Here is a 15309-nt window from a genome sequence, read left to right as displayed (position 1 = left end):
CAACATGAGGACGGATGCACCCAAATTACATAACAGACATTTACAATAACTATGGATAAGGAGAAATTTATTTTGATACTCATTTAAACACAAAAATAAATCACTATAATGCATAACGTGTTTTAATATGATAGTTATTTTCTACTGTGCATGGCAACAAGCAATAATTCAATAAATCTCTTCCGCCCCTCCAATACACACATCCATCCACCCATCACCACCGTCTTCGACTGAATATGTTACTGGGTTTTAATAATGCTACTTACTGGATACAACAGGCTGGCTGTTTAGAAGACCATCCACAAGAAAATTGGAAGTTGGGTTGGAATTAAAAATAATACTGTTGTTGTTCTGCAATGTTGCTGGTGATGTTGTAGGATTTCCAACGTCAAGGCCTCCTGAAAAACAGCTTGGCAATTAACTGCACAAAATCCATTAATGTACTACACTGTGAGTGTGTGCTTGCTAGTTAAGTACAATGACAGTTCATTGATATTATTTATCCAATGTTTGCAAAAATTATGCAACAGATACTATTAGATTATCATATTCACTTTTGCTCCCTGAATTCTGTTTGAAACGGTTATCTTATGTGCATTTCTTCTAGACTACTATAAAATACATGGCTTGATCACCTGCTTGTTCCCTGACATGATTGTTCAAAACTTTTCCTTATTTTTTTCTAGACAGGATGTGCGATACCTTCAAGTTTTCTTGAAAAGTGTGCCATACTGGTTTAAGATATTTATGTCCAGGCACTGACCTTCAAATTCTCCAAATATGGAGAAAATTGAAGAGGGCAACAGTCAGTAAGGTCCCTTTGTGAGATCCGGTTTCTTAATTATATGGTTAAAGTAATGCTCCACCTCACTTAAGAACAGCCCAGTCACTTACAAAATTCTTGATTTCGTCGCTCTGAACAACATTTCATAGATTTTATCATAATGATATCAGTCAGATCTCACAAACAGTATACTGTGATCTGATTAATAATATTTACCATCAATTCATTTTTAAGGCATCACTGACAGAAAAAGAAAAAAGTGCTTTAGTGAAACCATGAAAATCTAAGTCCAGATGACAGAATCGAGATTTTTAATTGCTGCCCTCCCAAATGCAGTGCCACAGACAGAGTTTGTGTATGTGGGCAAAGAACACAATGCTGGATGATTTGTCTTTGTTTGTAGTTTAACTGAGTCTGCCACAATATGGAGAAGTTAAATGAAGGCAGTGTTTCAATTGTGTCCCATACCAAGTACGAGTGCAGTGTTTCATTAACTACATTAGTCAGTTTCTACTTATAGACAATTCTACATTTGTGTGATTTTAATAAATGGTGTATTTCTTGGTATAGCTCCCCACAACTAGTGAGGAATTAAAAAGATTACTGCCCATTCAGTTGCGGGTTCACAAGTAAAAATGTTGTACAAATCAGAAACAAAATAAAATGACTTCCACATGCCTGACAGCACCAGAGTTATATAGTAATAGTAATATCTTCTCCATCATTATGTATAATTATGGTGTCACTTCCTGTCCCCAGAAAATGGGCCTGCTTCAAATTGTGAAAGAGCAGATTCTCAGTTGGGCTATACTATGAAAAAGCTGCATTTAGCTATCAGCTTTAAATAAGTGGTAATAGTATTTCTAACGGTAAAAAGAATTTGAACAGCAATCGTTTGTGGGATTCCAGCATTTATTAGTAACTGACAGCAGGAAGCATCCAGTATCAAAACTCTGAAATTTGTAAGCTCATGGTAATTACTGAATCAATAGTGGTCATGAATGTTCACTTCACAAACATAATGAAGTTCATGACAAAATATGAAGCAGGCAATCTTAAATACGGACAGTAGTTTGGAGAAAATGGCAAATACAGTGACTAGAGAAAATATACATTTCACCATTCCAACTGTGTCTCTACAATGGCCACTGAGTGACAAACTGTCAAGAGCTGATTATCATGACATGTTAAATTGCAGTTATGAGGTTACATATAAATCTGATATTGTGCTATAACATCTTAACAATGGAGACCATGACATATAACATTTGTGAAATATTTGGACATTCACACAGTATGTTTGATGTAACTGTGGCAGGTATTTTTTTCAGGATTTTAAATCAAACAAAAACTTTTTAATTGACCATCAAATGCTTATGCTTACATGACTTCAGTTTTCCCCTGACTATTAAAAATATTAATAATTTACTTTAAAAAAACATGTCAGTATGATTTTGCAGATCACCATTGTCTCTTTTGTGATATGTGATATGCAAGGCTTACAATACATCACATATGGAATCATTTGACCCTTCTCTAACTTCATTACTTTCATTTGAAAATTCTGTCAACTGACAACCATAATGTGCTCTAGCTTACATCACCTCTAGTTATTAATATCACCTTAGTGATGACTGTACACTGAACAGCTTTCAATGGCTGGTGCAAGTGTCTTCCCAGTGATTACTTTTACACATTTAACTTGAAGAGGAGATCATCATCTTGAACTCTTGAGTACAAAGTCCTTCCATTGGACATTCAATACTGTTCAGTGTACGGTTGCCTCCACAGATAAAGGTGACATGAGGTCATTATAGCCATCAATAAGGAAAGTTTTGCAATTTAATGGCTGACATACCATTAATATACCTCAAAAAACAAAGTAAACGCATCAGATGTTACAAACTAGAAAACTAATGAACACCACATACCTAACAAGTCCAGCAAATCCTGATTGTTGTCAACAGTGGTAGTTTTTATTGTTTCTGTTGTAGGAACAGAGTTAACTATATCCCCTTCATTACTATCTGAACCTCCAAGCAAAACAAGAAGGGCATTCTGGAACCAAAAGTAATCTCTGTGACAATAGTATTTTATATCAAACATTGCACAAAAAATATTAACAAAACAAATTCACTATGGGAAAGACATTTTGGGCTCCCAGATTTTAGCATACATCATGCCTAAATGACACAAATTACTTTACTTGAAATAAAGAAACAAAAGTAAGATTTGCGGTAAAGAGCTCAGTTACAATGAAGTCATGAGAGATTGAGCATAAGCTCAAACAGGTTAGTATGGGAAAGCCTGATAACACATATACTGCTTTGGACCACCATACACAGACATGTATAACAAGATGTTTCACACAGAGAGAGGATTTCTCTGGGAAAAAAGCGGTGACACTCCTGTTTCAGAGTTGTCAAATGAGTGCATCTCTCTCTGCTGCTGTATAAGGTAATCTGAAACAATGGTCTCTGTGCAGACAATCCATGCTATCACTGCACAATCTACTTGTATACTTGCCTTGCTACTAACAAGCCTATTTCCTGACTCAAGACACGTGATATGGCTGTACTGTGGCGACTCCCTCTGTTTGCCTCCACTTGTAGCAGCAGACGATAGGCTGCACTGAATGAAAAAACCAGTGATCAGCGAAGGGAAAAGTCAGCCAAGGTACCACTGTATATCCTCAGCACCCCTTGCTGGCCACCTCCACTGGAGGTAGAGCATACACTGCTACACTTTCGCAGATGCAATGCACATAGCCCAGCAGCCTCTTCTCCCACTTTGACAGGGCAACATCTAGTGCCCGTGCTCTTGGCAACTCATCCCCAACAACACCACGTGGCTTGTGTAGTCATCTGCCACACTTCGCGGAGTATGCACTGACAGCAGGATTTTGCACCAAAGTCCAGTTTCAGTATTTTTTCGCACTGCCTTCCTGAGCTGCAATCCCTAGAAGAGCTGTAAACTATTCATAGTTCCCCCATTCCTAGACTCTGCGACTTGATGAAGAGGTAGTTCTTAGCTGTTAGAAATAATGTCTCCGAACCAGCTCATGTACCTCTTTCCGCATGCGAGGGGCGACGAGGGGTGCGGTGGAGGGGGGAGGGAGGGGCAATGAGGGGGCGGCAGAGGGGGGAGGGAAGGGCAACGGGGGGAGGCGGCAGAGGGGGGAGGGAAGGGCAACGGGGGGAGGCGGCAGAGGGGAGAGGGAGGGGCGACGAAGGGGGCGGCGGCAGAGGGGGGAGGGAGGGGCGACAAAGGGGGTGGGGTGACACAAGGGGAAGGGCGTTGATCGGAGGCGACAGGGGTTGGGAGGGGCTGCGAGGGGGGGAGGCAGCGAGGGGTCGAAACCTGCCTCAAAATGTAAAAACTCAGAATTACCTAATAGAGAATTGAATCCAGATGAACTATTGTATCAGAGCTAGTTTGAATAACTTTATTTTCTGGATATCACTATTGAAAATGTAACCAATTTCCTCTTACTGGCACTGTACATCTGGCAAAGTGCAATATGGAAAGGGAAAATGCGGAAGAACACAATGACGTATCAGTGCACTCAATGATCTTGTGCCCTGTATAATGAGGAGTCTTTTAAGGTTCCAAATTAGGTGGCGGATTTATTGAACTGTGCTTGCATCCAATACTGCTAGATGTCAGGGCTTAACTATGTAGTCAACAATAATCTGCTAAACTCAACAAGCAACTGTGTGGTAGCTGTCCCAACTGATTTGTGTTGTACGTTCCTCATTACTTTCTTATTTTGAAGTAAGTGAATTGACTATTTAGGGTCCAGCACGGTCTCCGATTGAGACCCTTGTGAGATCAACAATCCCTATAACACTGTGTCATTTCTGCTATCGGCTGCTGCCCTGTGAAAGGGAGGTGGGGCTTGTTTCACCATACTGTTTCTCATCCCTCTGGTAGTCAAAATTCTAGTTTGTTTACTCTCTTGTCCATTTACCACTATAGGTGATAGTGCCTGCACTCTACACTATAGCGATTGGGAAACAAAACCTGTAAATTTTTGTAGAGTATCTTACATTTGGTTCTATTTCTATGCTAAGTGCTTTGTCAGTTCTATCTGTAGCGCTGTCAAACATGGGTTGTGCAGGAAGGCCTATGAAAGGTAAAAATTAATAGTCTGCCAATTTTGTAATAATCAAATTGAGCGAGAAAAGACAATATCCAGAATCACCTTAAATCTGAGATGCATTCAGTTCACTGGAGGAAAATGCTGCTGCTTTTCAACAGAATAATCGTTTCTGAAAGGTTAAATACAGTGAAACGAAGAAAATGAAGGTCATTCTCGGAGAAGCAGGTGTTGAAATTTTTGCAAAAGCAACCATTCCTGCCAAAAAGTTCCCAATCAGCACATTTTTAAACAGTCATTTTCAAAGCATGTTTTTTTGTCTTCACTCATGCAATGTGACAAGATTTTAAATTTGTCTGTGTGATTATTTACACAAAAAACTATCCAAATTTTGCCAAAATTAGATGCTACATATTCCAGTCCCTGTTGTTGTTGTGGTCTTCAGTCCTGAGACTGATTTGATGCAGCTCTCCATGCCACTCTATCCTGTGCAAGCCTCTTCATCTCCCAGTAGCTACTACAACCTACATCCTTCTGAATCTGCTTGTGTATTCATCTCTTGGTCTCCCTCTACGATTTTTACCCCCCACGCTGCCCTCCAATACTAAGTTGGTGATCCCTTGATGCCTCAGAACATGTCCTACCAACCAATCCCTTCTTCTCATCAAGTTGTGCCACAAACTTCTCTTCTCCCCAATCCTATTCAATACCTTCTCGTTAGTTATGTGATCTACCCATCTAATCTTCAGCATTCTTCTGTAGCACCACATTTCGAAAGCTTCTATTCTCTTATTGTCCAAACTATTTATTGTCCATGTTTCACTTACTTACATGGCTACACTACATACAAATACTTTCAGAAATGACTTCCTGACACTTAAATCTATACTCGATATTAACAAATTTCTCTTCTTCAGAAACACCCTCCTTGCCATTGCCAGTCTACATTTTATATCCTCTCTACTTTGAGCATCATTAGTTATTTTGCTCCCCAAATAGCAAAACTCCTTTACTACTTTAAGTGTCTCATTTCCTAATCTAATTCCCTCAGCATCACCCTACTTAATTTGACTACATTCCATTATCCTCGTTTTGCTTTTGTTGATGTTCATCTTATACCCTTCTTTCAAGACACTGTCCATTCTGTTCAACTGCTCTTCCAAGTCCTTTGCTGTCTCTGACAGAATTACAATGTCACTGGCGAACCTCAAAGTTTTTATTTCTTCTCCCTGCATTTTAATACCTACTCTAAATTTTTCTTTTGTTTCCTTTACTGCTTGCTCAATATACAGATTGACTAACATCGGGGAGAGGCTACAACCCTGTCTCACTCCCTTCCCAATAACTGCTTCCCTTTCATGTCCCTCGACTCTTATAACTACCATCTCGTTTCTGCACAAATTGTAAACAGCCTTTCGCTCCCTGTATTTTACCCTTGCCACCTTTAGAATTTGGAAGAGAGTATTCCAGTCAACATTGTCAAAAGCTTTCTCTAAGTCTACGAATGCTAGAAACGTAGGTTTGCCTTTCCTTAATCTTTCTTCTAAGATAAGTCGTAAGGTCAGTATTGCCTCACGTGCTCCAGCATTTCTACGGAATCCAAACTGATCTTCCCCGAGGTCGGCTTCTACTAGTTTTTCCATTCGTCTGTAAAGAATTCGCATTAGTATTTTGCAGCTGTGGCTTATTAGACTGATTGTTCGGTAATTTTCACATCTGTCAACACCTGCTTTCTTTGGGATTGGAATTATTATGTTCCTCTTTAAGTCTGAGGGTATTTCACCTGTTTCATACATCTTGCTCACCAGATGGTAGAGTTTTGTCAGGACTGGCTCTCCCAAGGCCGGCAGTAGCTCCAATGGAATGTTGTCTACTCCGGGGGGCCTTGTTTCGACTCAGGTCTTTCAATGCTCTGTCAAGCTCTTCACGCAGTATCGCATCTCCCATTTCATCCTCATCCACATCCTCCTCCATTTCCATAATATTGTCCTCAAGTACATCGCCCTTGTATAGACCCTCTATATACACCTTACACCTTTCTGCTTTCCCTTCTTTGCTTAGAACTGGGTTGCCATCTGAGCTCTTGATATTCATACACGTGGTTCTCTTTTCTCCAAAGGTCTCTTTAATTTTCCTGTAGGCAGTATCTATCTTACCCCTAGTGGATAAGCCTCTACATCCTTACGTTTGTCCTCTAGCCATCCTTGCTTAGCCATTTTGCACTTCCTGTCAATCTCATTTTTGAGACGTTTGTATTCCTTTTTGCCTGCTCCAGTTACTGCATTTTTATATTTTCTCCTTTCATCAATTAAATTTAATATTTCTTTTGTTACCCAAGGATTTCTACTAGCCCTCGTCTTTTTACCTCCTTGATCCTCTGCTGCCTTCACTACTTCATCCCTCAAAGCTACCCATTCTTCTTCTACTGTATTTCTTTCCCCCGTTACTGTGAATTGTTTCCTTATGCTCTCCATGAAACTCTGTACAACCTGGTTTAGTCAGTTTATCCAGGTCCCATCTCCTTAATTTCCCACCTTTTTGCAGTTTCTTCAGTTTTAATCTACAGGTCATAACCAATACATTGTGGTCAGAGTCCACATCTGCCCCTGGAAATGTCTGACAATTTAAAACCTGGTTCCTAAATCTCTGTCTGACCATTATATAATCTATCTGATACCTTTTAGTATCTCCAGGGTTCTTCCATGTATACAACCTTCTTTCATGATTCTTAAACCAAGTGTTAGTTATCATTGAGTTGTGCTCTGCGCAAAATTCTATGAGGCGGCTTCCTCTTTCATTTCTCTCCCCCAATCCATATTCACCTACTACGTTTTCTTCTGTCCCTTTTCCTACTACCGAATTCCAGTCACCCATGACTATTAAATTTTTGTCACCCTTCACTATCTGAATAATTTCTTTTATCTCATCATACATTTCTTCAATTTCTTCGTCATCTGCAGAGCTAGTTGGCATATAAACTTGCACTACTGTAGTAGGTGTTGGCTTCGTTAGAAATAAGAAGATGTGCATTTTTTATAAAATTGACAAACAGATATGTGTTTGTTAGTATGTATTTGGCAAATTTTATACTTAAATGATGTAGGTATTCAAACTGAATGGGCACGGAGCGGGGGAAGGGCATAACAAAACGAAATAAAACAGTAACCAAAGTGAGACTCAAGCCAGCGATTACCAGTTTCGAGTGCTACCAATTCCCTTTTGCATTTTACACCCCACACAAATGCTTGTAAGAATATTCACATTTTTTTTAGAATTCTGCTTTGGATGATGGGCATCAAATCGAGGCCAGGCTGCCACTCTCAATACGATAGTCAAAGTTACAGATACTCAGAAAAATTTACAGCAGATTTTTCTCAAGAATTCGAAATCTCTATCTAACTGCTTTGTGGGATTGATATTTGAGTTCTGAACATCACATACCACAAATATACAACATTACAAAAGTCTGATTGCCTTGCCATCTCCTTGTAAGGTGTCTGTTTAGCTTACGGCTCAAAGAAGCCTCACGAATTAATGACAACACTTATACAGTACACGCATTTGATTACCTATTGAATTACTGTTAACAGTACCTGGTTATAAGCACTGTTTATATTATATGGGAGGAGGGGGGCCTTGGCGGCTTACCGGATCTCCAGCTGGTGTTGCGGCAGGTGGCGTCATACCACCTTCCTCCATAAGATTTTCAGCTTCATCTGCCTCTCCATTTGCAACTACTCCTTGACCAGCAGCTGGGCGTGCAGTCTCCATAGGAGGCATACGTTCCAAAAGAGCTGGACGCAGATGTTCGAACTTCCGGAATAACTGTGTGAATTCCACACCTCGCTGCTGAAGTTCAACATGGAGATGGCTCCCAAAAGATTCCACAATATGTCGGATCTTCCTGCAAGTGTAGAACAAAAATCCTAATTATTCTAGTGTGACTCATGGATTTTTATCTGAAATATAACAAATCAAACCAAAAGTATACAACATCAACCAGTTTCTCTATAACCTTATTGGTTTTTAAACTTAGTCGGCATCTTATATTTGTTTAACAAAAAAATTGTAACTGAGTATGAAGATGCATCTCATGTAGATAACAATGCCCAACATAAATAATTGCTGTGACAAAGCTGCAGAAATTACCCGTTTGCTCAGCATGAGCCTACTGAGCCAATTGCCAATAATTAACCACTGTGTTTAGTTAATAAAAGTAATCAGTTTTGTTACAAATAAAAAACAGTGTCCTACAATTTTGCATTAGTTCTTTTACTCTTGGCTGAACATTCTCAGTAACATCCCTGAGGCTGGATAAGCTAAACTCTCCACTACCTTTTTCCTCTTGGACATGCTAGACTCTGAACATCACCGTATACCCTCTGCTGAGTCAGGAAGCAAACAGGTGGTGTCCACGACAAGTTGAAGCTTCGATCAGTCCAGGCTGAGTGCCTGGATAGTGTAACTAATAAATTACTGCCCAAGAAAGACAGTGCTCTAGGCTTGAATTAATGTTCAGCACAAAGTGTAAGCTTTATACCTACAACAATCACAGCATATATTACACTTACAAGTAGAGGTGGTCCCAAATAGTGGGATCTACTTTTTGAAACCATCTATACAGTTACACTACTGTCCATTAAAACCGAGAAGAAATGCAGATGATAAACAGGCATTCATTGGACAAATGTATTATACACACAACGTTTCACCAGGCAACGCTGGTCAACTGCTGTTTGTGTATGACAAATCGGTGGGAAACTTTCCTCGTCAGCATGTTGTGGGTGTCGCCACCAGTGCCAACCTTGTGTGAATGCTCTGAAAAACTAATCATTTGCTTATCACAGCATCTTCTTCATGTCGGTTAAATTTCACGTCTGTAGCATGTCACCTTCGTGGTGTGGCAATTTTAATGGCCAGTAGTGTATGTAGATGGGTCCTCTTTTGCGAGTAATTGATTAAAAAATTTCAGAATTTTGCAAATGCTCAATAGTATAAATACTGTTGTATTACATTGACTGGCTGTGTAGTGTATTGGATAAGGTAAGGGTTCCACATGTCAGAGTTTATTGGTTTGAATATCATGTGCACTAATTTTTTTTATTTTTACATCTTTCTATCGAAATAATTTTGATCATCATTTTCATTCAAACTGAGTGATTTAAATGTAATTTTTTATTTCCATTTCTTTTTCACATCATTTTGATCATAATATTAAATTCTTCCTTTGCTGTCATTTTCTTCCTATAATTATTTTTCCAAGTGAAATCTTTGTTTGTGTGTTAATTAGTTAATTAATTTTATGTACAAAATTTGATATGATTTCTTTTGCTTTCATCATCTTATTTTTTCATCCAGGTTATTGCATTAATTATATCTATTTCACGTTTGCTTTCGTTTTACTTACAAACCCTCAATGTGACAAAGGAATCGAAATAAAAAGTTACATGTAAACCAATTAATTGAAAAAATCATAGTAATTTTGATGAAGAACTAAAAATTTAAAAAAAAAATTAATGCCCCTGCCAAGATTTGAAACTACATCCTTCTGTATGTGAAGCCCTTACCCTACACCACCCATCCTGTATATGTAATCTATAACTTCTTTAACATTACTGAACATCATGCAAAATTCTGAAATTTTTGCATAAATTACTTGCAAATGAGGGCTCACCAGGGTGAATGGCTACAGGATGTGATACCTGGTATCTTAACCAACACAGCCGTATATTTGGTTTCAGAAAGTGGATCCCATCATTGGCTGCCTCTCCTTGTTACAGTAAAAGAGCTCCTGAAAGCTAAAAGCATCTCCAAAGGTCTTGCATCTGAACATACTTTCGTACTTCACCTAAATATTACTCCTTTATTTTCCCTACATATATGAAAATTCTGCATAAGCTCTACTATTCAACCTCAACCTGAAAATGCCAAAGAAAGGAGCACATGTAGAAATATTGAGTTTATCCAAGATTCAAAGAAGACTTTAGAAATGATGGAAACAATGAATAATCTATAATTTGCCTTTTCTCAGATATTTGATGCAGTTTTGGGGTATCATCTTTCTTCACAAGTAAACCATTGTTATGTCATAAACTTGTATAATATACATTGGAAAAAAAAAAAAAAAAAAAAAAAAAAAAAAAAAAAAAAAAAGTAGCTTCCTGGCATATTAAAACTGTGTGCCAGGCCAAGACTCGAATCTCGAACCTTGCCTTCTGTGGACATTCCTCTGAGCAATTGTGGCATGACCCATAACCCACCAACACAATTTAATTTCTGTGAGTACCTCTCTCTTGCTTCCTAAACTTCAAAGAAGGTGATTGAAACCTGAAATTGATAGCAGTGATATTTTTGGGGAAAATCTGAGTGCGTACTGAAAGGCTAGGCAAATGGGAAATGGAGGTAGTATATTTCTCACAGTAGACAAGACACTCAATCCAAAGATATAGGAATTGAAGCTGCATGTGACATCGTTTGGCCAAAAATCAGTATCAGGAGTGGGCATAAAATGATAACTGAATCCTTCTATCACCCAACAGACTTAGCTCCTGATGTAACTGAAAACTTTAGAGAAAACCTCAATTCAAGTGTATGCAAGTCCCCCAATGATACCGTAATTGTTGTTGGAGACAATTCAACAATGAATTGGGGAAATTAAAGTTTAGATAGTAGTGGGCACGATAATACATCCTGGAAAACATTATTGAATGCTTTTTCTACCAACACATAAATATGAACCCCACTCATGTTGAAAATACATTAGATCTAATGGCAACAAACAGATCTGACCTTTTTGAAGATGTTCACATCGAAACTGGTATCAGTGACCACGACACAGTTGGCCAACGATAATTATTATAGTACAAAGGACAATTAAAACAAACAGAAATATATCTATGTTCAGTAAACTAGATAAAAAATCAGTAATGTCATACCTCAATGAGGAATCTGAACCTTACAGCATAGGGCAAGAGCATGTATAAGAACTATGTCTCAAGTTTAAAATAATAGTTGAGCATGCACCTGATAAATAGGTACCTGGTAGAACACTTCATAATGCAAGAGACCCTCCGTGGTACACAGTCAATGTAAAGAAACTTCAGAGATTGCTGCATAATAAGTGTACAACAAAGCATAGGACTCCAGTAGAGAGATGCTGAATGAAATGCGTTTGGGTGACAAGAGAGCAATGAGTGATGCTTCAATGACTACTTTAGCTGAATACTGTCAAACGATATTTCATAAAACCCAAAGAAATTCTGCTTGTGCATAACGTCTGTTAGTGGCACCAAAGTTAGTGCCCAGGCCCTAAGGAATGAGACAGGAACTGAAATTGAGGGTAGCAAAGCAAAAGCTGAAATGTTTAACTTTGTTTTCAAATGTTCCTTTACAAAGGAAAACCCAGCAGAATTGTCCCTATTTAATTCTTGCACCACTGAAAAGTTGAATGAAACAAGTATTGGTGTCAGTGGTGTTGAGAATGAAGTTTTGGGCCCATTGGGTCATTTTGTGAAATGTAGTGTTGTAAGCGTACACGAAGGGAACAACGGCGAGTAGTACCCGTGAACGTGGATAATTTTAGCGCTGCAGACGCGAATTTGAGGAAAGGAATTTAAGCATTTGAAAAGAGGAGAAAGAGGGCATGTGGAAGAAATATTGTGGGAATTTAATGATTTGTTTTTTCCACAAGGGCTATTACCAGCAACTCCATTAGTTCAACATAGGATACCAACAGGGAATGAAGCACCTGCTTACTGTAAACTATACAGAATACCGAGGTATTTGTAGCCGATTGTGGATGATTCCATTGATTACCAGCTTCCGAACAGTATTATAGAGCATAGTAATAGTTGCTGGGGAGCGGGCATTGTCCTTGTGCCTAAAAAAATCTATGGATGGAGCTAAGAAATACAGATTCTGTTGTGACTACCGATACCTCAATAATAATACAGTAACAGGTGCATACCCCATTCCAAACATATCGGTGACTCTGAATCACTTAGGACAGTGCCAGTGCTTTTCTATGATGGATTTGACAAGTGGTTATCATCAGTTAGAGGTGGCTCTGGAGGGTCATCCAAAAACTGCTTTCTCTACTCCTGGAGGCCATTACCAGTACATTAGAGTGACATTCGCTTTGAAAAACGGTCAAGCAACATTTCAGAGGTTGCTAGACATTGTTTTGAGGGGTTTGAAACCACAGCAGAGTCTTGTCTATCAGGAGACACAGTGTTTTCAAGTAGTATGGAGCAACATAGACAGCAGTTAAGGGAAGTCTTTATGAGGTTAAGAGCACCTCGTTCGATGTTGAGCCTGGAGAAGTGTCATTTTGCATTAAAAGAAGTAAAATATTTGGGTCATATTATCAGTATGGACAGAGTGCGAACAGACCCGAAGTTGGTACAGGCTATAAGGGATTTTCGGGAACTGAAAACAGTTAAGGAAGTGCATTCATTCATTGGAATTTCAATTTCTACCCAAAGTTCGTGAAGGGTTTTGCAGATTTAGCACAGCCGTATACACAACTGTTATGGAAGGGTGTGAAATTTGATTGGACGAAGAGTGTCAGAAATCATTTGACAAACTGAAAGAAGTGTTAACATTAAGTATGGTTCTTGTGTTTCCAGATTCTGAAAAGGATTTTATACTAGCATGCGATGCATCAAATCAAGCATTAGTGTGTGATCTTAATCGGGAAACTGATGGGAAAGATCATCCTGTAGCCTATGCGTCTAGGCAGTTGAATGCAACAGAGAGGAACTACTCAACAACTGAGAGGGGGATGCTTGGAATCACATATTTTAAATGTTATTTATATGGGAGAAGATTTCGGGTAGTGATAGATCAGGCTGCATTGAAGTGGTTGTTGGGGATGAAGGATTCGTCCACTAGACTCGCTAGATGGGCTGTGAGGCTCAGTGAATTCGACTACGAGGTGGTGCACAGGCCTGGGAAGAAGCAAGGTAATGCGGATGCAGTAAAGTAGAAGTCATAGGTTATGACCTAGCAGTACGGCAAGAATTACAGGATATGGACAACGATTGTAAATTGTATCAGACAGAGCCACAATTTAATATGTACCATGGTCTTCTGTGCAGGGAAACGAAGTTAGGATCAAGCGTAGTAGTGCCAGCGAAGTTTACGGATGAGGTTTTAAAGGAAGCACATGATCACGTGTTACCTGGTCATGGAGGGTGTAGAGTGACGAATAGGAGAGTGGTGGAGAGGTAGGAAAGTAGATGTGCATCGGTATGTCAAGAATTTTATACCATGTACACAGAGAGGAGATACGAGCCGGAAACAGATACAGCTAGAACAATTGCCGGAAGTGACGTGTCCATCCTCTATGCTGAGGATCGATGTCTTAGGACCTTTCAGGCGAACACCATCGTGGAACAGATTCGTTCTGACAATAAAATACCATTTTTTGAGGTATGTGGAGATGGTGGCTATGCCAGATCAACAGGCAGCAATGGTCGTGCAAGTATTAGTAAACAACTGGTTTTTGAAGTTTGGTGTACTGGAGACAATAATTATTGACCAAGGACCAATTTCATGTCGGATTTAATGAAGGAACTGTGTGAATTGTTGAACGTAAAGAAGTTGAGGGCGAGTGTGTTGCATTCACAGGTCAACGGAACGACAGAACGGGTAACAGAACAATCAGGAAGATGCTGAGTTTTTATGTGGATTCTCATCATCATCAGTGGGAACAGTATATGAAGCATATTGTATGTGCGTACAATGTGAAAGTCCATACAAATACCAGTTTGTCTCCATATGAGGTAGTGTCATGTATCATTGGGTTTGCATAGAGTAATTAGGCATTCTATTTTCATATGTTGTACGTATTTTTGAATATAGCCAGCTGCGGACAGCAATCCTCTTGAAGAAGGAGGAAGGGTGATGGTGATCCCAGTCCTCAGGTCACTGTAAGTGGGAGCACTGGCGGTGATTAATCTCTTCATCATCAGGGTGGACACCTTATAGGAGCAGCACCTGGATGGGGATGTGCTGTACTCAATGCAGGAAGATGTGGTGGTGTCAAGTCACCAGTGGGCATTAAAATTGGTATGAAACATAAGGGACATGTGGAATGAAGTAAGGAGGCTTGAGGAAGTGTTCGAAGAGCTTAGGCAATGTGCAGAGGGAAGGGAATGCTGAAGGAAGTTGCAGGGCAGTATAAGAAATTGCATGAGGCTTGTACGACGCTACGGAAGCAGGTAGGACGAATGGAGGAAAGGGTGCCATGGGTAAGACGACGGAAATGAGGATGGCTGAATGCAGGGGGAAAAATTTTAAAGACAGTTTTCGGAACCGCAGATGAAAGCAATATAAAAGAACTGAACAACATGGTGGAGGCAGTGTGGAAACTCGCAGAGGAGAGAAGGGAACGGACACTTGGCATGCAACTCAGATAGGAACA

The 15309-nt window shown here is 39.4% G+C and overlaps 1 protein-coding gene across 9 annotated transcripts in view; it reads right to left on the bottom strand.

Annotated features, from left to right (window-relative positions):
* The window catches only part of LOC126350377 (AP-1 complex subunit gamma-1), a 157074-nt gene that overhangs the window by 22493 nt on the left and 119272 nt on the right, over positions 1-15309 (bottom strand). For all 9 annotated transcript variants that reach the window (XM_050002510.1, XM_050002509.1, XM_050002512.1 and 6 more), the window contains 3 exons: positions 8532-8787; positions 2716-2842; positions 267-398 (listed from right to left, as the gene is read on the bottom strand). In XM_050002510.1, the coding sequence (XP_049858467.1) occupies positions 267-398; positions 2716-2842; positions 8532-8787 (515 nt within the window). The remainder of the gene's footprint in view (positions 1-266; positions 399-2715; positions 2843-8531; positions 8788-15309) is intronic.

Source organism: Schistocerca gregaria, chromosome 1 (assembly GCF_023897955.1).
Source record: "Schistocerca gregaria isolate iqSchGreg1 chromosome 1, iqSchGreg1.2, whole genome shotgun sequence".
NCBI lineage: Eukaryota > Metazoa > Arthropoda > Insecta > Orthoptera > Acrididae > Schistocerca > Schistocerca gregaria.
The sequence above is the reverse complement of the archived record's forward strand: the minus strand, read 5'-3'. Positions and strand labels throughout refer to the sequence as shown.